This window comes from Caretta caretta, chromosome 1 (assembly GCF_965140235.1).
Source record: "Caretta caretta isolate rCarCar2 chromosome 1, rCarCar1.hap1, whole genome shotgun sequence".
Lineage (NCBI taxonomy): Eukaryota > Metazoa > Chordata > Testudines > Cheloniidae > Caretta > Caretta caretta.
Window position 1 is genome coordinate 112,073,130 of NC_134206.1, and position 25,072 is coordinate 112,098,201.

The 25,072-nt window shown below is 39.4% G+C and overlaps 1 protein-coding gene across 2 annotated transcripts in view; it reads left to right on the forward strand.

Annotated features, from left to right (window-relative positions):
• Positions 1-23,288, forward strand: part of SLC9D1 (solute carrier family 9 member D1) — a 74,035-nt gene extending 50,747 nt beyond the window's left edge. Inside the window, exons 8-13 of one of the 2 annotated variants that reach the window (XM_048855983.2) lie at positions 2,373-2,490; positions 4,160-4,355; positions 11,463-11,613; positions 17,960-18,039; positions 18,674-18,877; positions 23,136-23,288. In XM_048855983.2, the coding sequence (XP_048711940.2) occupies positions 2,373-2,490; positions 4,160-4,355; positions 11,463-11,613; positions 17,960-18,039; positions 18,674-18,877; positions 23,136-23,249 (863 nt within the window). In that variant the 3' untranslated portion in view covers positions 23,250-23,288. The remainder of the gene's footprint in view (positions 1-2,372; positions 2,491-4,159; positions 4,356-11,462; positions 11,614-17,959; positions 18,040-18,673; positions 18,878-23,135) is intronic. The other variant, XM_048855984.2, reaches the window with a different exon arrangement.
• Positions 23,289-25,072: the final 1,784 nt, after the last annotated feature.

The window sequence follows — 25,072 nt, forward strand, 5'->3', positions numbered from 1 at the left end:
AACCTAAGCTCTCTTCATCTGATGGCCTGGAAACTCTATGGCTGAATCCTGAGGAGCAAGCTTGCTCGGAGCAGGTCCATAGAGTCCTACTTGGCTGTAGAAAACCCTCCACTAGGGCCACCTACCTTGCAAAATGGAAGCTGTTCTCCAGCTCGTCCTCCCAACAGGGAATTCTACCTACGCAGTCCTCTCTGCAACTCGTTTTGGAGTACCTTCTGCTGCTGAAACCAGGCCTGTCCCTCTCTTCAGTTCAAGGTTCACCTAGCAGCCATTTCAGCCTTTCATCCCAAGGTCAACAACCAATCCATTTTTTCACTCGAGATGGTTATCCATTTTCTCAAAGGCCTGGAGATGGCATGCCCCCAGGTTAGAAAACCCATTCCTCTCTGAGATCTAAACCTTGTCTTGTCGAAACTCATGGATTCACCATTTGAGCCACTAACAACCTGCTTGCTGTTGCATCTCTCCTGGAAAGTGGTTGTCTTAGTTGCCATCACTTTGGCCAGAAGAGTTTTAGAGATCTGTGCCCTTACATTGGAATCCCCAAATGCTATCTTCTTCAAGGATAAGGTTCAGCTGCGTCCACACCTGTCATTCCTCCCAAAGGTGGTTTTGCAATTCCCTTGCAGTCAAATAATCTTCCTACCAGTATTCTACTCTAAATGTCATGTGAACAGAGAGGAACAGTGCCTACAGTCCTTGGATGTTAGATGGGCTCTGGCTTTCTACATACAAAGGAACCAAACGATTCCACAGATCAACTCTGCTGTTCATAGCAATAGCAGAGAGAATGAAGGGTCTTTCCATTTCTGCCCAGAGAATTTCATCCTGGATTATTTCATGTATCCAGGCATCTCACCCCCAGATAATCTGACTGCTCATTCCACAAGATCACAGGCCTCCTCTGCTGCCTTCTTAGCACAAGTCCCTATTCAGGACATCTACAGAGCAGCAACATGGTCGTCGGTGCACATGTTCTCAATGTACTGTGTTATCACCGAGCAGGCTAGAGACGATGCCAATGTCAGCCAGGCAGCCTTGCGGTCAGTCTGACTTGGAACTCCAAACCCACTTCCTGTACAACTGCTTGTCATAGAATATCAGGGTTGGAAGGGACCTCATTAGGTCATCTAGTCCAACCCCCAGCTCAAAGCAGGACCAATCCCCAATTTTTGGCCTAGATTCCTAAATGGCCACCTCAGGGATTGAACTCATAACCCTGGGTTTCGCAGGCCAATGCTCAAACCACTGAGCTATCCCTCTTGTGAATTATCTATATTCGATTGGACATGTGAAAGCACTCGAAGAAAAAACAGTTACTAACCTTCCTGTAACTTTTGTTCTTCAAGATATGTTGCTCATGTCCATTCCAAAACCCACTCTCCTACCCCTCTGTCAGAGTCCGTCGATAAGAAGAAACTGAGGTGGAGCAGGGTCCTTTTACTGGCGCTATGAGTGTGTGGCACCAGAGAGTTCTGGAGCCAACCTGGCAGATACCAGTAGGGGGGAAAATTCCAGCAGCTGTGCTCAGGGCATGCACATGCCTACATTGGAATGGTCATGTGCAACATATCTGGAAGAACAACAGTTACAGAAAGGTTCATAACTGTTGTTTATCAATGGGTTTGTGTAGATGTAACTGATCGGAAATTAACAAACAATTCTGATACAGAAGAAGTAATAGAATGCAGCTCAATCTCTTAATTGTTTTGACTCCACAGTGCTAACAGGACTGAAAAGCAAACTTATTCTTATCTCTAAAGAAGCAGATATGATTCTGAATGCACATATGGAATAGATATGGAAAGTCAGAAGAGTTTTACCTGAACACATTTCAGAGGAGAAATGTACCTTGCATAATGGCTGCTTATTTTCCCAATGATTCCCAAAATTTTCCCCTCATAAGCTTTTTGAGCACTTCCTTTCTTCTTCCCCACAGGTCTATTTTAATTAAGAAAGAAACTGCATATCTCCTTAATGGACATCGACTTAGATTTATTCACATCCCATTGCATGAAACTTAAAATAAATATTTTATGCATGCTATGCCTATTCATCAGGCTTCTGTGTCTATCATTCTACAGCATCTTAGTTAGTTTACAGAATAGAAATGATATACCCAACAACTGATCAGCTGGCTTTAGCAAAATCTTATTTTTAATCCATGATAAAAGCTTCCTGTAAATGGCTTATAATTATTTCCGTAATTAGATTGCCGTAGTTGATTTAAAAAATATAACACTGTATTCTATATCTTCAGTCAATGAAGAAGTCTCTAGATATATGGTTACTACTAACATTGTTACAGATGCCATTAAATGTTTTGTCTGCATCAAGCTATATTTTTATCAGCTTCTTTTTCTGACAAACAGGTGATATTGATTACAGTAGTGTACTACTTGGTATGCTGGTAATGCAGGATGTACAACTTGGTTTGTTTATAGCTGTTATGCCGACCCTTATTCAAGCAGGAGCCAGCACATACTCCAGGTAAAGAGGTTTTAAAAATGTATTTATTTTTGTACTTTATTTGTCTCTGAAGAGAGCCTCATTGTTTTGTGGCTTATAGAATTTGCCCACCCATAAGCTTAAGGATCTGTGTATGGCTATGACAAAACTATATTTAGAATTTTTAATGTCTGTTATGCTGTACAAAGCACACAGGATCTTTTTATAAGAGAGAAGGCAAATATGCCATATGTATTGAGAATACAACAGTTAGTGTATGCTTTTTAATCACACACACACACACCCTCTGCCAGTTGATGTTTATAATTACCAGTCCAGAGTCTGGATCAATCTAGTGGCCAGACAGATTGGTCGCAGAAGGGAGCAGGGCTCTGTCGGTCGCAATCTGATGCTCCTGGAGTGTGGCAAGACGAACCCAAAGTCCCATGACAAAGCACCCTGTTCTTATAGTCCTTTTTCTCTGTTGAAGTCTATAGATTTTGCTGTGTCAGTTTCTGACCGGTTACTCCTTGATTGGTGTTAACATTCCAAAACACCTCTGAAAGGGTCATCCTGTCCTGGTTTCGATTTAATCAGTTGTCTTTAGGGGACCAGCCTTCACCTCAGGTTTGTCAATTTGCCCTTCCTCAATCATGGGTACGCATTGATGGTTCTTTGGCTTCAACAAATCTCGATAAGTGTCTTCACTCCCCCTTTCTTGACCATCTGGTTAACAATGGCCTTCACACTTTATCTTTTCCTGATGCATGCATTCCTCATTCACACAGGTTTCAGAGTAACAGCCGTGTTAGTCTGTATTCGCAAAAAGAAAAGGAGGACTTGTGGCACCTTAGAGACTAACCAATTTATTTGAGCATGAGCTACGGTGCCACAAGTACTCCCTTTTCTTTTTGCTCATTCACACAGTCTTTCACAGAAACCTTCAAAGGTAGCAGAATACATTGTAAACTAAGCTTTGCTAAATCTTATAACTAAAATGATTCACACTGGCTTCAAGCTCTCAACAATTCTAATCTATTTATCATAGACACAATACAAAATCCGGTCTTTTTACTAACTAAAATTTATAACCGGTCCTAATTGTAATGCATATGGGAAACAGGATCTCAGTCTCAGACAGTCATTCCTTTCTGTTATTCAAAAAGAGTGGATGGCAGAATGAAATCAAGGTTTACATCAATTCTTACAGTACAATTATAAATTCCTGTCCCTACAGGTTTCTCAAAACATGGTCATCCAATGCTATGTGCACCCTTATATTATTTATATGTATAATATTAAATCAGAACACCTCACCCCAATACTTCACGTAAAATCAAATGATGGGGAAAAAGTTATTTGTGTCATGAAATTAAATGCCTTCCATACCATCTCATTATATCCCATAATCATCCTGTTGAAATATAAGCCTAAGTAAATTATTGAGCCATATGCTGTGCCCTGAAGGTCAGCCAATACAGGCTGTGTTGGACCATAATGGGAGTAGATTCTAGACTTTAGCAGGAATTACTGGGTGCGTTGCAGTTTTGATAATTAAGACCTGTATTGAGTTTCCTAAATATGAATCTGGGAAGCTAACTAGCAACCCTTTTTGAAAACCTTTGTCATTAGATTTTTCACTTGAGGAAAACTGGTTTAAAGGCAAGAGAACAGGTAAAATAACATTTTTTTTTCTCTTTTTCTTTTCTAGCACTGTCATGGAAATACTGAGAATACTGATACTGATTGGCCAAATTCTCTTTTCTCTGGCTGCTGTTTTTCTTATATGTCTTGTTATAAAGACTTATCTCATAGGACCATATTATCGCAAGTTGCATGTGGAGAGTAAAGGGAATAAAGAAATCCTCGTTTTAGGAATATCTGCTTTCATCTTTCTTATGTTAACGGTAATCTTTTAAAATAATAAAACATTTTTGCATATCTTTGATATACAGATTAATATGACATCAATACCAAAAACGCTGACACATTTAACCTTTATTACATATTTTCACAGTTCTGTAATTGGTATTTTAAAACCAAGAATTAAAACCAAAACTCAAGTGCATGGAGGATCAAAGCATCTAGCACATTTTAAGTTCTACTGCAATATAAGTGATAAGTAGTAATTGATTAGGAGTTAAGGGACAATAATTTAAATTTTATTTAACCTAAATAAAATCAGGTTGAACTTCAACAGATAATTTTAAAGTAAAACTGCTTGTGTAAATTATCATATTAGCTTGTATTGCAACTAAAGGTCTGTTAATCCTCATTGTGTGCCCCAATTTTCTGAAAGTCTAAAATCCTATTTTCCAGTGCTGAAAACTGCTCTTGTTTGTTTGGGTTCTTTGCAGTGTTCTTATTTTTATTTTTTTTTAACAAATTTGAAAAATAATTTGAGGAGGGGTTTTGAGTTACTGAAATAAAGTCAGCTTTTTTTCTGTTTGTTTTTAACATTATTGGCTGACCAAATTTAGTCTTTACTACAAATTGTTTGTTTTTTTGTGGGTGGGACTTTTTTAACCATACTTTTTTCTTTAAAGGCTATAATGGATCCTTGAAGACACTGTAGTTTCTTAGGACACATACACACATTAAATTTTAATAAGTTCTTGATAGATCTTAGAAGTATATTTCTCTTGCCTCAGTGTCCCGTCCATTAATTTAATGTTTCATATTCTACTCATTGAGTAGAGCAGACTGTTGGAGAACAGAAAGTGGCTATCACCCATAATCTTTTATGAATGGTGCGTTTGAAGTAGTCTTGATATGGATTTGCGGAATCTGCTCATGCTCTTTGAATTTCTACTGGTGTTACCACGCTTTAGATTGTTGTTTCAGTTCTCCAAGTTTATTCTTGAGAACTAATAGTGTAAGACAGAAGCAGAGTATGAAACTGACCATAAAAGTGAGAGGAGCTTGTGGACGTGCTGTTTGTATTAATTTAGAAAATATAGTGAGCTTTTTAAAGCAAAATGTTGGCACTAAGACATTTTATAGGGAGCAGAAGCAGGATCAAGATGGAGTAATGAAAACAATTAAGTTCAGCAAAATGTGCACAGAAGCTTTCAGATACATCCTAAGAAAATCTTGTCATTAGGACTTTGTCTACACTTGCGGCGTGGTGTGGGATACATGTAGTTATGTGCCACAGTAAAAGGCAAGGCAGGTTGTGTCCACGTTTGTAAGTGTGGTGTGTATCTACATGTGGCAGTGAAGGGCTTAGGTAGCTCTCTACTGCTAGAGTCTTCCCTGCTGTGTGGAAAGGTTCCAGCAGGGTGGAGGCAGTAGGACACTACATTGCCAAATATAGCAGTGTAGACGTGGGAGGCGCTGCTTAGCCATGTAGAGAGCCATGTAGGGTACTCTACTCGATTTGCCTAACCATGCCTCACCATCTACACTGCTAGCTGGGCATGCATTGTCTGTATTGTACACACCACCCTAAGCGTAGATGTATCTTGGGAAAGGACTTAGGTATGCACGGCACTTTTTGCTAAGGGAGAACATCTTTTAATCTTTATAATTTAGGTCATGGAAGAGGTTAACAGGAGAACCATTTCACAACTCAGACTTCTGTGTAATTTAGAAAAATGTCATTGTTGTAGAAGTGCTTGAGATTCCAATCCTTTTCTAAACAAGCACAGCAGATTGTTAGGTCATATAAGTAAGAAAAGAATTTATTCGTAGTTTCTTGTAGATTTCCATTAACAAGCAGACATAATTTCTGTGAAGCACTCTTAATGGAAAGGCAATAGAGAAACTTAAAACAAAGTGTGCAGTGGTGACTTTAGAAATCTGCTTAATCACACAAACATACATTGATGTCTATAATAAGGGGTCATATTTTATTCGAAATGGACCTCCATTAGAAACATTAACAGAAATTGTGCCTATCTGAAGTGTTAGTAAAAGAGGAGTAGCACTATGTATACACAAGGATGTGTATTAGTGGATTTAAGCCATAAAAGAAAGTGGAGTCCTTTTTCAGCACTTAAAGTGGAGAAAGCAAATGTATACTATTGCTTTGAGTACTTTTGAATGAAAACTGTTAGTTTTATTTCAAATATTTTATTAATGTATCAAAAAAGTCATTACAGAAATATATCAGATGTATCATATTGACGAGTCAGGTTTGAGGCTGGAGGGAGATGACGGGTGTACCTCAAAATTCAGGTCTGTTCTGAAAAATGGCTGTGAAAATGGCATTGTGTGAATATCTGTCTTTATTGTTTTCTTAATTATCTCCCCACTAAATGTACTCAAGTTAGGGGAAAAAACATCCTTTTACTTGTAAACTGACAGCCTACAATCTCAGTCTGGATTCTGAGAGTCAATCTGGAATCTTTCCACCATGCATATTATCACCACTAATAAAGGCCCAACAGATCAAATTTGGCCTTGGTGTAAGACCTCTGTCCAGATGTTGTTCATCCTTCCAGTAGTGGTGTCTGTTTTCCTAATCTCACATAAATATCTGCATTGCAGTTACCTTCAAATGTCATCACACTCCCCAGATAGCAGAACGCATCTACCCATCCGATTTCTTTTCCATCCATGTACACTTTTGTATCTGTTGTCCAGTGTCCTACCTTTATAATCTTGGTTTTCTCTGCATTTACTTTCAATCCAATTTTTGCTGCTTGCTATATAAAAGACCTCTCAGAAAGAATCAGACTATCACAGCTCATGCCCATCAGGGACTCTTGTGGACAGATATTGAAAACATATGAAGAGCAAGCCAAATTATGGAAAGAATATTTCCTTTCTATATTACTGTCCAGAGCTGACGATCATGCACAGGTTCAAGAGAAATGCCAATGCTAAATTAAAAACGAAAGTGGGACCAATAACACCCGATGAAATTAAGCAGCCATCAAAGGCTTCAAACAAGGGAAAGCTTCTGGGTTTGACTGAATTCAAACAGAAGTAGCACAGGTGGGAGGTGAAATTCTGATTGAGCAGCTAACAAAACTTTAATGAAATATGAGTGAAAGAACCAGTGCCACAAGACTGGAAAGATGGGGGTATTGTGGCATTGCCAACAAAGAGTGATCTTACTCAATGCACAAATGGGGGAGATACTGTATTGCTATCAATCCTGGGCAAAGTATCAGCTACTGTTAGGCTGAGTAGAATGTAGAAGGCAGTGGATGAAATATTACTACAACAGGCAGGGGTCCATGTGGGTAGATCATATTGTGAACAAACATTCACTCTTTGCCAGATCATCGAAAAAAGCTACCTCTTGGCAGAAACCCATCTTAATCAACTTCACTGACTTTAAGAAAGTGATTGATAGCATCCACAGAGACCCCGTGGAATATTGCTAGAAGCTACAGGATACCAGGCAAGCTGATTAAAATAATGAGTTTTTATGATGAAAGTAGATGCACAGTAAAATTGATTACAGGCTTGGGTAAGTGGTTCAGTATTGTGGTTGGTGTTGTGTTATCATCAACACTCTTTGCATTAGCACTACACTGGATAATGATGGAGGCAACAAAAAGCATTGCAGAGGGTACAAAATGAGTTAACGGATACGAGTTACACAACCTTAACTTTGCCAGTGACATTACTTTACCAAATAAGATGTGGAACAGAATGATTACCCTTACATCAGAGGTAGAACAGGAAGTAGCATCAATTGGATTGGAAATTGGATTAAAAATATTAGCATTGTCAAATCTTATCAACCCCTTTTTGCTGTAGGACTTCTTGAATAACTGTGTTGTTTGGGAGCTTTCTCAATTCTTTAATTAAAGAGATTAAGAAAGAGCTTTCATCTCATATATGTTACTTAAATAAGTATGCTGTAGATTTAATTGAAGAAACTCATTACCCTATTGGTACATATTTGGGATACAGGAGAACTGGTAGGCACAGTTGAACAAAGAAGAATACAAGGTTTCTGGCTAGGAATCTAACGGTGGTATTTAAATAATCCTCATTCTTGCATTTTCTTTTCTCTTTCCTTTAACCCGTCCTGGCCATTCATACTGGGACACTGATTTGTGTCATATTTGACAGTTGCATGTTTTTGTCTGAAGGCATGAGTGAAATGAGTGCTTTAGTATAAACACTTCCAGTGGGGTAGTTTTGCTCAAATGAAGAATCCTGGTTTATTACGGTTTTATAAGGTTGTTTCGTGACATTACAATTGTCAAGGTTTGAAAACTTTTCCAAGGGCAAGTCTCCAAATAAACTGGGAGTCTGGAAGCTGCTGGGCCTTCATCTGCCATAAAGTTGTATAGACATTCTGGTGAATTTTAGTTTTTTAGAATAGATTATCATCAGGAGTTCAAAACTTAAACTCTGTTTTGTGATATGTATTTTTTCCAGTAATACTGAAAACCTTAAAAGGTTTGGGCTCACTGTAGCAATCCTTGATGGTGGGAGGTTGGCATTGCAGAAAACACATTGCAAATGCCACAGTTGTGACTGCGAGCAAAACAGAACAGTCCCATTCCTCCCTCACCATTCCACTGCAGCCTCAGATGTGGGAGGGATAGTTTGGGCCAGCAGGAAGAAAAGCTCCCCCTTCTCCACCCCAATTTGGGATTAATATAGGATCAGGTTTTTTGGACCTTGTTATGGGCATAATACTGGTTGCCTTTTTGAGGCTGGGGGGAAAAATTCCCTCCAATTGGCCTACGCAGTGTGTGTTTTTGTCACTTTCCTCTCAGGAGCCCAGGGATCTTGTGTGTAGATTAGGTGGCAAAATTCATTTTTGTTGCAGTTTGGCAGGCGTTCAGTTCAGGTTATCGTTCAGTGGGGATCTAATTTCCTGATGAACTGGAATTGGAAGTGGATTACGAGAAGGCGGGAAATGGGGATGGGGCTCCTAATGACTGATAAAGCAAGGAGACCTTCCTACTGCTTAGCTCTCTGATGGAGGAAGCGGGGGTGATGGAGTCCCAGCAGCATTGCTGGGATCAGATTAATGGGGTGGGGGCACAAACAGTGACTCTCCACCAGGTGCTATGGGTTATAAAAGAAGGATGACCTGGACTGGATTAGTTATTACCAGATGCATTACGTAATAAAGTTGTGGTCTGGTTAAATCCCATTTGTCTTGTATTTTTTCCTGCAGTATTAGCTACTGTATGTGTGATACTAATACTGTAGGTTTTCCCCAGGTAGAATAGTAGTAAATGTTTTGTGTGGCTGGGGGTTTTATAATACTGCTTTCATTCTGGTGCAGTGGTTCTCAAACTTTCCAGACTACTGTACCCCTTTCAGGAGTTTGATTTGTCTTGCTTACCTCAAGTTTCACCTCACTTAAAAACTACTTGCTTACAAAATCAGACATAAAAATACAAAGTGTCGCAGTACACTATTACTGAAAAATTACTTACTTTCTCATTTTTACCATACAATTATAAAATAAATAAATTGGAATATAAATGTTGTGCTTACATTTCAGTATGTAATATATAGAGCAGTGTTATATCTTAGTAGCAAAAGCATATTTCAGTTGTGTGCTGAAAATGCTGTTTTTAAAGTATGATTATTCCCTACAGTGCTGTTTCTTTTATAAATAATTTAAAAAAAATTCTGTAAAATTTCTTTGACTCATATATTCCATCACATCCACCAACATGTGTTGGGTTTTTTTTGTTTGTTTTTCTCTGCCAAAGTGGTTTGAAGCTTTAAAACTTCTCTAATAATTTTAAATTCCTGATAAGAGCAGTCCATACTTTGAAAATAAAATTTAATTTAATTCTTAACATATGGGGTATCCAGATGTGATATGGCAGCCTACATGGGCTATAATTTTCTTTTATTAGTTTGATTACTGATAAATAACTATATTGTGTGATAGACCAATCCATATGATTCAATGTTTTGGAATTGCTTCAAAACTGTGGACAAATGGAGTTGTTTAATCAGCAGTCAATTCATTAATACTGACAAATACCCAGGTCTGGTTTTTTGTTTTGTTTTTTTATTATTTTATTTGTTGATTCCAGTTCATAGTAAATAAGACATTCTAGGCAGTGCATATCTCGGGGATTAATGCTTTCCTCCTTTGATTGTAGTTTCTTGGGTTTAGGCCTCTTACTTTATACTGCAACACCATCCAAGGCATAAATGTACTGTGTAACATGTTATTGCTTAATCTAAATTAGGATGGAAATTGTCAGTTTACTGCGTTCCCTCAGTATTTATGACATTGTCTTTCAGTAAGATGTCTGCCTGCAGCAGCAGGATTTTAAATACCAGTTATTGTTATATATATTATTTTTGAATACTTTTATACGTGATAAAAAGTGCTACTCACTATTTGAACACTCAGAGCATTGTCTTCATTTTGCATGGTGCAATTTCCTTGATTTTGTAAGCTTAAATTGAACTCTTGACAACCATTTTCTTTCCTTTTTAATGCCATGGATCATAAACAGACAAGCAGCAACAGAAGAGCAATGTGTAACATCTTTCAAGTATGATAGGCTCCACTTCAGCAGAGCACTTGTGTATGTGCTTAAATTCATCCCTATTCAGCAAAGCACTTAAGCATGTTCTTAAATCCCATTAACAGAATTTAAGCACATGCTCAAATCCTTTGTTAAATCAAGACCATAATCTTGTCCCAGATTATAAATTCAGAGTATTTATCCTTGTTTAACAATTGGCAGGAAATTTGCTGGTTTAAATTAGTTAAATTAGGTGAAATCCTATCTCTGTTGATATCAATGGGAGTCAGTGGGACTAGATGTTATTCCTGGAACATCATACAAGAAGTCTTAAAGTGTGGGATAGAAAATTTACAATTATGTTTCTAGAGGGTGTCTAGTTTATTAATAATCTAGATTACCACAGTAAATACATTACTGTAGAATAATATATTGAAATCTTGTAAATTCCTTTCATTGTTGAAATTGTATTGAGATGCAATAAGTAATACGTTAAATCCCAAAGCAGTATTTTTGTAGTCTGTATCTGTAAACTATTATAATAATTGATGACAGCCAGAGAATAGGAATAAACTTTCCATTCTTCTTTAACAGATCACAGAGCTATTGGATGTTTCAATGGAATTGGGATGCTTCTTAGCTGGAGCACTGATCTCTTCTCAGGGTCACATGGTTACTGAAGAGATTATGTCCTGTATTGAACCAATACGTGACTTTCTTGCCATCATTTTCTTTGCATCTATAGGTAACTTTTTTAGGAAGTTCATTAAGTGTCAGACTGCAAGTGGGGGGGGAGGGGTTTATGGGATTTTTATTTTGTAAAAATATTAAGAAATGTATTCACTAACTACATTAACTTACTAATGTTTTATTTTTAAATACAGTATTGAAATATTTTATGGATGTGTAAATTAAATCTGTAATAACTCTGGCCTCTTATTGGCATTTTTAAATGCCAATTCTTGAGTAATTGTTAAATCTCTCAATTAAATTGGAGCTGTTTTACACACGGAGGGGGAGGGTGAATTTGGCAGGCTAGTGTAAACCTGTTGGTCATGTACAAGTGACTGGGTTGGAATATTCATAGCTAATAGTTCTCGGCTGAACTGTTAAACCACCAAGGGACATTTCAAGACACAGACAGCCTCAAGCCGTTCCACATCCTCCTTAGTATGACTAAGCTTGGGTGTCTCCCCACACTTCCCTTGTTGCCCCCCTCAATGGCCATATTGGGATCTTTGGGCTGCCTATCAGCAGCAGCTCTCCAAGGCATCTAGCTCCCAGATTGAGCACCAGAATCTGCGCTCTTCTGTTCCTTCCACCCCTCCATCTCAGTCCCCACCACAGGAGGAGTTGTTGGAAGAACAAGAAAAAAGAGCTAATGAGGCAACCCCTTAAATAAATATTTATTTGTCGTCCTCTGATGAAGCATTTATCTCACCCCCACACCCGCACAGATGATTTCAGACAATTTCAGGACCTGATGAACTGTCACTGACACTCTCCACATTCCCTTGGAAGAAGTCCAAGAGTTCCAACATAGATTATTGGATTTTCTTCATACTCCTTCTCTACTCAAGTAGCCTTACCCATAAATGAGGCTTTTCTAGAGCCCACAAAAACAATTGGCAAATCCCTGCCACAGTGCCACCAACTTGTAAGAGGGCAGATACAAAAATACTACATTCCTGCTCGAGAATGGCATTTTTCTTCACGCATCCAGCCCCCAGCTCTTTGGCTATAGATGCTGTGAATGAATGCAACAGACATTATTAAAAAGGACGCTCCCTACCCCATGATAAAGATCTAAAGCACTTGGACCACTTTGATTGCAAGAGCTACTCATCTGCCTCTGTGCAGTTCAGAATTGCTAATTATCAGGTGCTCCTTGCTAAATACAATGACATTAAGTATAGCAAGTTTAACTCCTTTATTGAACATCCCCTCCAAGGATAGTTTAAGGCCATCTTCACTGAAGACCAGCTCCTAGCAATAACTTTTTTACAAGTTTCCCTCAAAGTAGCTGATATGGCAGCTCACTCCATCTCCGCAGCTGTTGTCATGTCGTGAGCCTCATGGCTGTAGTCTTCAGGAATCTCAAGGGAGTAATATAGTGGAAGGCTTTCCCTTTGGTGGTCTCAATGAGTCCACAGATGAGTCCTTACACACTCTGAAGGAATCAAGGGCTACCCTTTGTTCACTGGAGTTCTGTACATCTGCAAGCAAGAGAATATTCGATAGGTCACAATGGGCTCAATTTTCTACTTACCGCGAACCCTGAGAACTTCCTAGAAAGAAACTTACACTACAGAAAAGAAAAGCATTGGCTACTTTGACAGCAACAACTCAGCCGTCCTTATCAGCCAACCGTACATTTTGATACCTTTGTCCCACTTTTTGCATCTGACATTGCATCATCCTACTGTGATCTGCCCACCTTTTGGCAATCATCTCTCTCATTTTCTCACCTCATGGGAGTAGATTACTTCCAATAGATAGGTTTTGGAGGTTATAACATGAGGCTGCTCCATCCATTTCAAGTCCATATCCTCTTCCCATCCCCTTCCTTGTCCCTTTCAGGAACCCATCTCATAAACCTCTGTGGAGACCAGAGGTTTTGTCCCTTCTGCATATAGGAACGGTGGAACTAGATCCCACCGAGCACAAAAGGAAAGTGTTCTATTCCAAATATTTTCTGGTTCCCAAAAAGAAAGGCAGTTGGAGACTGGTCTAGATCTCAGGATGCTAAATGCCTCCATCAAGGAGAAGAAGGTTAGGATGGTGATACTTGAAGCTATTATACCATTTCTAAATCCGGGGTGACTGGTTCGCAACCCTCGATATACAAGACACATACTTTCATATTTGCAATACATCATTCTCGTAAGATGTTTCTATGTTGTGTCGTAAGTCAGAGGAGCACTTTAAATGTCAAGTGCTCCTCTTCAGGCTTCCTACTGCCCTCAGGATATTTACAAAGGATTATGGTGGTAGTTGCCACCAAATTTCAGTAATGGGGACTAGTTGTCTTCCCCTAGCTTGATGATTTGGCTACACCAAAGTTCAAGTCACTATCAAGAAAGCTGTGACTCTGTTCAACATGCTAGAGCTTCATTTTAATACTGAGAAGTCCTCTCTCTCACCAGTTCAGCAAATAGAATTCTTAGGTCCATCACAACCCCATTCTGGTTGCTACAAATCCAGACCTTACCTACCAAAGGTCAGATTTACTATATTAACAAATTTGGTTATGCAAGTACAGAGGAGTCCTCAGATAACTGCCAGGACTTCTCTGCAGCTCCTCAGCCACATGGCAGCATGTACCTTCCCCACATCACATGCCAGGTTACAACTCTGCTGCTTCCAGGCCTGTCCAACAGACAAAGATTGAACAAGTTACTCCCCATTCCTCAGCATCCATTCCTCATCATTTACTAGTGTCTCTTGACTGGTGGAAGAATCCCAGCAAAGTCCCCTTCACCCATCCACCCCCCACCATCACTGTTGTTTCTGATGCTTCCCTTCTAGGATGGGGGGCTCATCTTCAAGAGCACACTATTCAGGGCACGTGAACCTCTCAGGGATCTTTTAACCTTCTGGCACTCAGGGCCATCAGAGTTGCCTATCAACACTTCCTTTGTATGATCTAAGGACAATCTGTCCGAATGTCAGACAATAGGATCAGTATGTATTACATACATTCTCTTGGGGAAGCGAGATCCTCTTCCCTTTCTGCGGAAGCAATAAAGCTATGGAACTGCTGTGTAGTCCATCACATCCTTATTGCAACTGTTTGCGTACCTGGCCTCCAGAATGCCATAGCCAATGATCTAAGCAGGCGCTTCTGTCCAGATCATGAGTGGGAACTCAATAACACCATAATAAAACAGATATATCTTTCTTGGGCTTTCCCAGAAATAGATCTTTTTGCCACCACCACCAAGAGACCGTTTTGCTCAAGAGGAGGTCTAGGTTGTCATTCCTTGGGAGATGCCTTTCACATCTCCTGGTCAAAGAACTTGCTCTATGCTGTCTTCCAACACCTCTCATCCTCAGAGTCCTACACAAGATTAAACAGGACAAAGCCAAAGTTACTGTGATTGTGCCGACTTGGCTGAGGCAGGCATGGTTTCCATACCTAATTTGTCTCTCATCTCACCCTGCTATCAATCTTCCGTTAATGCCCGATCTTCTCACTCAAGACTTTGGGATGAAGAATACTTCCCAACCTGAACATTCTATGAATCAAAGCTTGGCGGCTGGTTGCTTCTTGGGAATAGAATTATCCTATTCTATAGAGGTTCAACAGGTACTGTTGAATACCAGAAAAGAATCAACTAGAAAAACTTACCTGCAGAAATGAAGAGATTTTTACCACTGGGGTATGCAACAACAACTCTCTTCCACCAGCTCTCCTCTCTTGGAGATTATAGAGAACCTTTTATTTTAAAGAACACAGACCTTTCTCTGAGTTCTGTTAATGTTCACATAACAGCCATCAGTGGGTTTCATTCTCCTGTGGAAGTGTGTTTGGTGTTAGCTCATCTTGCAACTTCAAAGTTCCTCAGAGGGTTATTTAATATATTTCCGCAGGTCAGGAAGCCCACCACCGCGTGGGATTTGAATTTGATCTTCAACACTCAGTTGAAACCTCCCTTTTGAGTCACTGGCCATTTGCTTGCTTTTCTAGTTATGCATGAAAACAACTTTCCTGGTGGCTATCCCCCGGCTCACATAGTTGGTGAGCAAGAGGATTGATGGCTGATCCTTCCTACAGAGTTTTCTTTAAAGGCAAAGTATTTCTCTGACCACATCCCTGGTTCTCACCACAGCTGACCTTGTATTTTCATATTTAATGTACCGGTTTTTCATCCTCAACCTAATTGGTGGAGGGAGGAAGCCCCTCTTCACCTTTTTATTAGCCTTTTATTTGGACAGGACTAGATCCTTTTGTGCCTCTCCTAGATTATTTATCTCTTTCACAGACAGAGTTAAAGAGATACCTGTGTTCACCCAAAGATATTCCAAATGGGTTTCTAGTTGAATTCTCTCCTGCTGCAAGGCTGCTAATGTCCAGCGTCCTCCTAGGGCTATAGCCCATTCTACCAGATCTCAGTCCACTTCTGTACCCCTACTAAAAAAAAATGACCTATTGTAAAAATTAACAAAGCTGCCACATGGGCCTCCATCCACACTTTCTCAAAGTACTATACCTTAGTGCATGTATCTCAGGCTGATGCTGCCTTTGGAATTGCTGCTTTCCAGATAGTCTTAGACCCTGCTCCAAAACACCCACCTCCATTTGAGGAGTACTGCTCATGAGGCACCTGAAGTGGAGCACATGTAAGGATATAACTCAAAAAAGGAAAGGTTACTTACCTTGTACAGTACCTGGAGTTCTTCAAGATGTTTGTTCATATGGATGCTCCATTACCTGCACTCCTTCCCCCCAACTTCAAAATCTTTTTTACATGGGATAGAGAAGGAACCAAGTGCTGTTTGTCCATCACAACCCTATATACCCTTGTCCTCCTGCGGGAATTCTGTGCCAAAAAATTAAAAATTCTGTGCACAGTATTTTCAAATTCTGCATATTTTGTCAAAATAACACAATATAATCACACCAGTTTCAATTATTTTTGGTCATTAATTTCAAAATACCTGTCAGAAAGTATGTTTGTAACAATACAGACAACAAAAAAGATTCAGGAAATATTTTTTGACAGATTCCTTACAAGGCATATTAATACAGAACTCTGAGTAATAATTAATTTAAACTATAATACAGAACCATATTTCCCACACCCTTCAGAAGCAGTGCAAAGGCTTGGGGGAGTCAGAGGTAATGGAGGAGCTGAGGGAGAGGGAAGTAAATTATTGGGAAGGAGCTTGGGTGTGAACTTGGAGGGTTGTTGGGTATGTGTGGGGGAAAAATATGGAACAGGTTTTTTTGGGGGGCGGAGAGGGATTGTTAGGGAGCTTCCCCCATGCAGACCCTGCTGACTCCAGCCTCTCCCATTCAGTCAAGCACATCTGCCCCTGTCCCCATGTGTTCTTGCACCCCTAAGTGTCACAACACCTCCTGTCCACATGTCCCTCAGCCCCCACTCACACACCCATTCCCCCATCCCTGTGTGTCCCTGTAGCACTTCCTCCAGTCCCTATATGTCTGTGTCCCCACCCAGCCACCCCCTGTCCCTGTGTCCCTGCACCCCCATCCCCATGCATCTTTTGTGCCCCCATTCAGCCACCCCCCTGTCCCTATGTGGCGCTGCATCCTTTCCCCCCATCACCATGTGGCCCTGTGCCTCCACTCCCATTCAGCTCCTGCCCCAGTCTGTCCTCCCCCACTAGCCCTTATGAGCCCCTATCTGACCCCCTCCACCACCCCACGCTGTCTGTCTCCTCATAGCCCCTGTCTCCTGACCTGGTCTGACAGGCGCTGTGAAGAAGGCAGGTTCTTTCTCTTTCCTAGCTGTCCAGGAGCTGCTGCTATGTTCTATCACCACATCGCCTTCTGGTGGGTAAAAGGTGGAAATGCAGCAACATTTCGGCAGAAGCTTTTTTTTTCCTGCACAAAAAAATAAAAATATGTGCAGCTCATTAATTATGCACGTGTGCAGTAGCACAGAATTCCCCCAGGAGTAACCCTTGGTACAAAGCATGAGGATAGCTAGGGTGTGTGCATGGACCAAACAGGCTTTTCTATCACCTACCAAAAATCTCTCATCAAAGGGGCATGGGGCACATGCACACCTAAAGTGGAATAGTCATAGGGACAAACATTTGAAGAACTCCAGTTACTTTACAAGTTAAAAAAATCTTTCCTAATCTTGTAGCTTCCCCCCAGAACAACCAACTAAACAAAAGCAAAAGAAATCACAATTATCTTGTAACATAACTATGTTGTTCCAGTGATTTCCACAGATGTATTTAAGAGAAACTATTACAAAGAAAACCAATCAGGAATTCATCATCCTTTGTATGTTTAGAAATGTACATGTAAATGTTCTTGTGTTATATTCACTATTACTGGAAAATGATATGGTAAAGCAATAATATTTCTAACCCATTCTCGGTTTCTCTTACAGGGCTTCATGTTTTCCCCACCTTTGTAATATATGAACTCACAGTCTTACTATTTCTTACATTATCAGTGGTAATAATGAAGGTATTTTTTTATTTATCTTTTGATAACATAGTATTTTAAGTGCTGCATGCCATATAATACATGTAATATTTAAAAAGAAGTGCATAAGTATAGAATTGTCATGTTGGCAAAGATTTCTTCTGAATACAGTGTGTGTCTGTGAAATATAGTAAATGTTTTTATATAATAATAATAAATACCTAGTGCTTTTCATCAGTAGATCTCAAAGCACTTCACAGTATTTGATGTATTTATCCTTGCAACACCCCTGTGAACTAGGGAAATATATAAAGTGTTATTACTTTGAAGAATGTGTTTAATATCAGTTTTTGCTATATATTCTGTAATTTTTACTTAGTATTATATTTTGATGTGAGACTCCCAGTATTTAATGGGACTTTTTAACATTAAAGGGGGCTGTTAAATTTAGATTGACATCCATGAGTCTAGATTTTGCAGGATGTATGCCAGCATTATCAAATGTTTTCACTAAACCAAATTCTGTACTACTTGTAAACTGTATAAAGGACAGCTGCTAATGAACAGTCTGATTTAAGTGTTTAAATGCACAGTAACTGTTGGTTCAGAAGACCATTGTGCTGTTCAATACACGATAATAGAATACCTGGTGTAACTGTTGTTGTATTGATTACAGAGAGCATGCTGTTTTATCTACCATACTTCTAAAAACAAACTTTGTTTTTTAAAGTTTGTTTTGGCAGTGCTTGTCCTTTCTCTGATTCTTCCAAAGAGCAGCCAGTATATCAAATGGATTGTCTCAGCAGGGCTGGCTCAAGTCAGTGAGTTTTCTTTTGTTCTGGGAAGTAGAGCACGCAGAGCAGGGATCATTTCTCGAGAGGTGAGCTCCTTAGAGATATTCACTTCATTTTTAGAAACTGAGTAGTTGATTGGGTTTTGTATACTATATTGTATCTGAAACATACAGTCTAAATTGGTAATCTTTTGCTATCATCTTGCACATGCTAACTAAATGAAATAGGCCTGCATAAATCAGAAGATATTTGATGCATGCAAGTCTTTCATAAATGTAACTTCGCTAAATAATTTATGCATCATTCATATAATTTCATATTGGGCTTCCATATTTTTAAAATGCAGCTTTCCCTTTTGGGTAACTTGTTTTTAATTTGGCACAGTCTTTAATTCTATAAAGAATTAACAACTCTAAAGTTTTGTACTTGATGGAGAATTTCTGATGACACCCAAATTATTAAAGCTAAGATTGAAGACCCTTTAAAATATCGTAGATCTATATGTAACTGATAGTTATTGAAAACGACTAATGAAATAACAGTGGCCTACAGCTACAGAGTGTGGGGACAGGAGACATACTAGTTTCCCAAACACATCTGTCAGCATACCTTAATCTTGACTTCCAAAACCTGTTGACTTAAATTGTTTTAAGCAAAAATGGCCAGCTTTTCCATAAGTTATGAAAACATGCACTACAGTGAGACCATCAGACTTATTTTCATTTTCAAGCTATTACAACCTTGTTCTCTAGAGGGAAAGCTTGTTGTATGAATTGCAATGAACTGTGGCTACAAACATAGAATCATAGAATATCAGGCTTGAAAGGGACCTCAGGAGGTCATCTAGTCCAACCCCCTGCTCAAAGCAGGACCAATCCCCAACTAGATCATCCCAGCCAGGGCTTTGTCAAGCCTGACCTTAAAAACTTGTAAGGAAGGAGATTCTACCACCTCCCTAGGTAACGCATTCCAGTGTTTCACCACGCTCCAAGTGAAAAAGTTTTTCCTAATATCCAACCTAAATCTCCCCCACTGCAACTTGAGACCATTACTCCTCGTTCTGTCATCTGCTACCACTGAGAACAGTCTAGATCCCTCCTCTTTGGAACCCCCTTTCAGGTAGTTGAAAGCAGCTATCAAATCCCCCCTCATTCTTCTCTTCCGCAGACTAAACAATCCCAGTTCCCTCAGTCTCTCCTCATAAGTCTTGTGTTCCAGTCCCCTAATCATTTTTGTTGCCCTCCGCTGGACCCTCTCCAATTTATCCACATCCTTCTTGTAGTGTGGGGCCCAAAACTGGACACAATACTCCAGATGAGGCCTCACCGATGTCGAATAGAGGGGAACGATCACATCCCTCGATCTGCTGGCAATGCCCCTACTTATACATCCCAAAATGCCATTGGCCTTCTTGGCAACAAGGGCACGCTGTTGACTCATATCCACCTTGTCGTCCACTGTAACCCCTAGGTCCTTTTCTGCAGAACTGCTGCCTAGCCATTCGGTCCCTAGTCTGTAGCTGTGCATTGGGTTCTTCCGTCCTAAGTGCAGGACTCTGCACTTGTCCTTGTTGAATCTCATCAGATTTCTTTTGGCCCAATCCTCTAATTTGTCTAGGTCCCTCTGTATCCTATCCCTACCCTCCAGCGTATCTACCTCTCCTCCCAGTTTAGTGTCATCTGCAAACTTGTTGAGGGTGCAATCCACACCATCCTCCAGATCATTTATGAAGATATTGAACAAAACCGGCCCGAGGACCGACCCTTGGGGCACTCCACTTGATGCCGGCTGCCAGCTAGACATGGACCCATTGATCACTACCCGTTGAGCCCGACAATCTAGCCAACTTTCTATCCACCTTTATAGTCCATTCATCCAGCCCATACTTCTTTAACTTGCTGGCAAGAATACTCTGGGAGACAGTGTCAAAAGCTTTGCTAAAGTCAAGGAATAACACGTCCACCGCTTTCCCCTCATCCACAGAGCCAGTTATCTCGTCATAAAAGGCAATTAGATTAGTCAGGCATGACTTGCCCTTGGTGAATCCATGCTGACTGTTCCTGATCACTTTCCTCTCCTCTAAGTGCTTCAGAATTGATTCCTTCAGGACCTGCTCCATGATTTTTCCAGGGACTGAGGTGAGGCTGACTGGCCTGTAGTTCCTTTTTCCAGTCGTCTGGGACTTCCCCCAATCGCCATGAGTTTTCAAAGATAATGGACAATGGCTCTGCAATCACATCTGCCAACTCCTTTAGCACTCTCGGATGCAGCGCATCCGGCCCCATGGACTTGTGCTCGTCCAGCTTTTCTAAATAGTCCTGAACCACTTCTTTCTCCACAGAGGGCTGGTCACCTCCTCCCCATGCTGTGCTGCCCAGTGCAGTTGTCTGGGAGCTGACCTTGTTTGTGAAGACAGAGGCAAAAAAAGCATTGAGTACATTAGCTTTTTCCACATCCTCTCTCACTAGGTTGCTTCCCTCATTCAGTAAGGGGCCCACACCTTCCTTGACTTTCTTCTTGTTGCTAACATACCTGAAGAAACCCTTCTTGTTACTCTTAACATCTCTTGCTAGCTGCAACTCCAGGTGTGATTTGGCCTTCCTGATTTCACTCCTGCATGCCCGAGCAATATCTTCCCTGGTCATTTGTCCAGTCTTCCACTTCTTGTAAGCTTCTTTTTTGTATTTAAGATCAGCAAGGATTTCACTGTTAAGCCAAGCTTGCTATATTTACTATTCTTTCTACACATCGGGATGGTTTCTCCCTGTAACCTCAATAAGGATTCTTTAAAATACAGCCAGCTCTCCTGGATTCCTTTCCCCCTCATGTTATTTTCCCAGGGGATCCTGCCTATCAGTTCCCTAAGGGAGTCAGTCTGCTTTTCTGAAGTCCAGGGTCCGTATTCTGCTGCTCTCCTTTCTTCCCTATGTCAGGATCCTGAACTCGACCATCTCATGGTCACTGCCTCCCAGGTTCCCATCCACTTTTACTTCCCCTACTAATTCTTCCCGGTTTGTGAGCAGCAAGTCAAGAGCTCTGCCCCTAGTTGGTTCCTCCAGCACTTGCACCAGGAAATTGTCCCCTAAACTTTCCAAAAACTTCCTGGATTCTCTGTGCACCGCTGTATTGCTCTCCCAGCAGATATCAGGGTGATTGAAGTCTCCCATGAGAACCAGGGCCTGCGATCTAGTAACTTCCGTGAGTTGCCAGAAGAAAGCCTCGTCCGCCTTGTCCCCCTGGTCTGGTGGTCTATAGCAGACTCCCACCACGACATCACCCTTGTTGCTCACACTTCTAAACTTGTAATAAATTTGTCAATAAAAATTGAGCCCACAGTCTCAGCACAAAAAACAATATAAATAAATCTATTACTTGAGCTAAAGAACTCCTTTATTCTGTGATAGCAGGAAGCTGTATAGTTGTTGGGGCCAGTTACATATAAGGGAGACATAAAAACATAGTGTATTATATAGGCATTCTTACTAATGGCAGTATGCTCCCCTCCATAACATGAAGAGTTATAAAAACTGCACTTTTGTAAAATAGTTGCAGCCTGTGCAAACAGAGATCACAATTGTGTGTGCATCCGATGAAGTGAGCTGTAGCTCACGAAAGTTTATGCTCAAATAAATTTGTTCATCTCTAAGGTGGCACAAGTACTCCTTTTCTGTGAGAATGGTTTTCCAACCAGTTATGCACCCACCTTTAGAGTAGCTCCATCTAGGCTATATTTCCCGTAGTTTGTTTATGAGACGGTCATGCACGATCAAAAGCCTTACTTAAGTCAAGGTCTAGCACTTAAATTTCCAAAAAAAATATTCGTTTTTAAAGATGTAAACAGCTTTTTTAAAATTTTTTAATTAAAAGTAACGATTTTAAACTCTTCAGGATGTACAGTCATATAGTTATGCCTTTAGAATGAATGTAAGCACTTATGGTATGGATTATGGCTTGATTTTTAACTGTAAAATGGCTAGCACATTTTGGTGTTAATTAACACCAAATATAGTTTGTGGTGTTTTTTTTTGTTTGTTTTTGTTTTAAATGTAGTTGATACTTGGCTTTTGGTCTTGTCCAATATTGCATCCTGTGGGTTGCAGTTTTAAAATTGTCCTGTAAAATATACCAATAATTATTTTCATTTCACTACTTAATTTGTGAATACATTTGCATGTGCAATTGCAGGCACAGAGTTGGAGGCCAGTCTTAGGCCTCTATTAAAAGTGGTCCAGAAATTCCCTAATTGGCATATCTCATTAACCTTCCCAACCCTTCCTTAGTTTATTGCATAACTATGAATATGAACTGTAGAGAAGTAATGGCATTCTGATCTCTAATTTTCAGGTATACCTCCTTATTTTGAGTGTAACTACTCTAAGCCTTTTGCTTGCCCCAGCACTGTGGAGAGCTGCAATTATGAAATGTGTACCAAGACCAGAGAGACGATCAAGTACCTGACAAGACTTGTATGGAAATAATAAATTTCTTTGGAAAGAATCTCCTCATTGCTCATTGTGTTTCTATGCAGCTAGAAAACAGGAGGTTTTGATATTCCTCTAAACATGCACTTGGTTCTGAGCCTTATACTGATTTTAAGAAACAAAACAGTACATAAAAAAGGTTGGTATTTTAATGATTGCACAGCTTTTACAGAAAACTTTGTCACATATTAGAATCTGCCAGAATAACTTTTGATTTTGATCCAATCAGTTACACAGTGTAGAAATTATTTTTTTAAATATTGCATCATGCAGTCGCCTTGAATATTTTGCCTGGATGTGCCTTTTTATTACATTGATTTTCATCATCTACTGTTCATTCATCACAAAATTTTGTTTTTAAAAAAAAAAAAAAGAGGGGGAAGGACAAAGAAAATTCAAGTTATTTTATCGTGCCCATGGTACCTTCTTAAAATAACTCTTGAGAAAGTTAAATGTAACATTCAAGAGTTAATATGCTGGTCCGACATCAGCCACAAAACATATATATCCAGTAGTGTGTAAACTCTGGCCCTTTAAGGGAGAGATGAGGTTTAACAACTCTAGCTTTCAGCTATTTTAAGCATTAAAATATATATCCCCAAATGATGCAGCCAATATTATATGATATTGTACTTTTGATTTTTGTTATACCTCTTAAAGCAGATATTATGTATTTGCTTAGGGTTGTAACTTTAATTCATTTTAATTTGTTCTCATATTTATTGACTACATTTGTGACTAAAAGTTAACTGTAATCAGATGGTGTCCTGACTTTTAAACTGTTTTTAAGACTGACACCAATTATCAACATCTCCCGCTACTGATTATTGTTATACTAATTGTTTACATTTTTTAATTAATTGTGACCAAAATAAAATGGTACAAAAAGAGAGCCTAAATATTTCAGAATTGAAAATAGATGTGAAAACATTTCAGTGACTCTCTAAAAGTGCTTTTGGATGAATGTAGTTAACTTATTCTACATTAAAAATGATTTTGTATAAATTATGTTTCACAAAAGAGGGACAATTTGGATGTGTTGAGAACATGCATAACTCAAAACTTCAAATTTATACTGAATAAAATGCAAGCTTTTTAAAGTGATATTAAAAACATTTTATATTAATATTTGTGATATACGTATGTGCTTCTGTTTTAACAAATTCTTAAAATTTAGTCTGTGTAGTAGAGTAAACCTTGTGAAAGCTGCTCTTTAAATGTCACAGTATGAGCTAACAGAATGTAGTTTACTCTGACAAACTATGAAGATTTAGCTTGTGATTTTTGTTTAAAAAAAATGTTTTTGTTAAAATAGAAAGATATATAATTTGTCAACATTTTAGATCCAGTATTACACGGCCATATGAAATACCATTTTTGAGAGTCAAAAATAGAAAAATGCACATTAAATATGCATTGTAGAATTTCTTAATTTGCTAATGAAATCTAAAAAAATCTACCAACTGAAGCACTGTTCAATTAATAAACATACCATCTTTAACAGAAAATAACTTTGAAGGCTCTTTATTTTAATTTTTTCATTAATTTCAGCTATAGTTTTCAGCTGCAAATCAGCATTTGACATTCTAATTACAAAAGTAATTGAAATAGACTGGCAGCATTACCGTACATTTGTTTAAAATAATTTACCGTTCTTTGAGTGATTTGTCTATAAGTATTCCACTTCTGGTGTGCCTGCACTTGAAATTGGAATTTTAGCTAGTGGTGTCCATTGGGCCTCACCTGCACTATCCCACCAACCTGAGGGCATAAAAGGTGGAACAAGGCCAATGATCATCA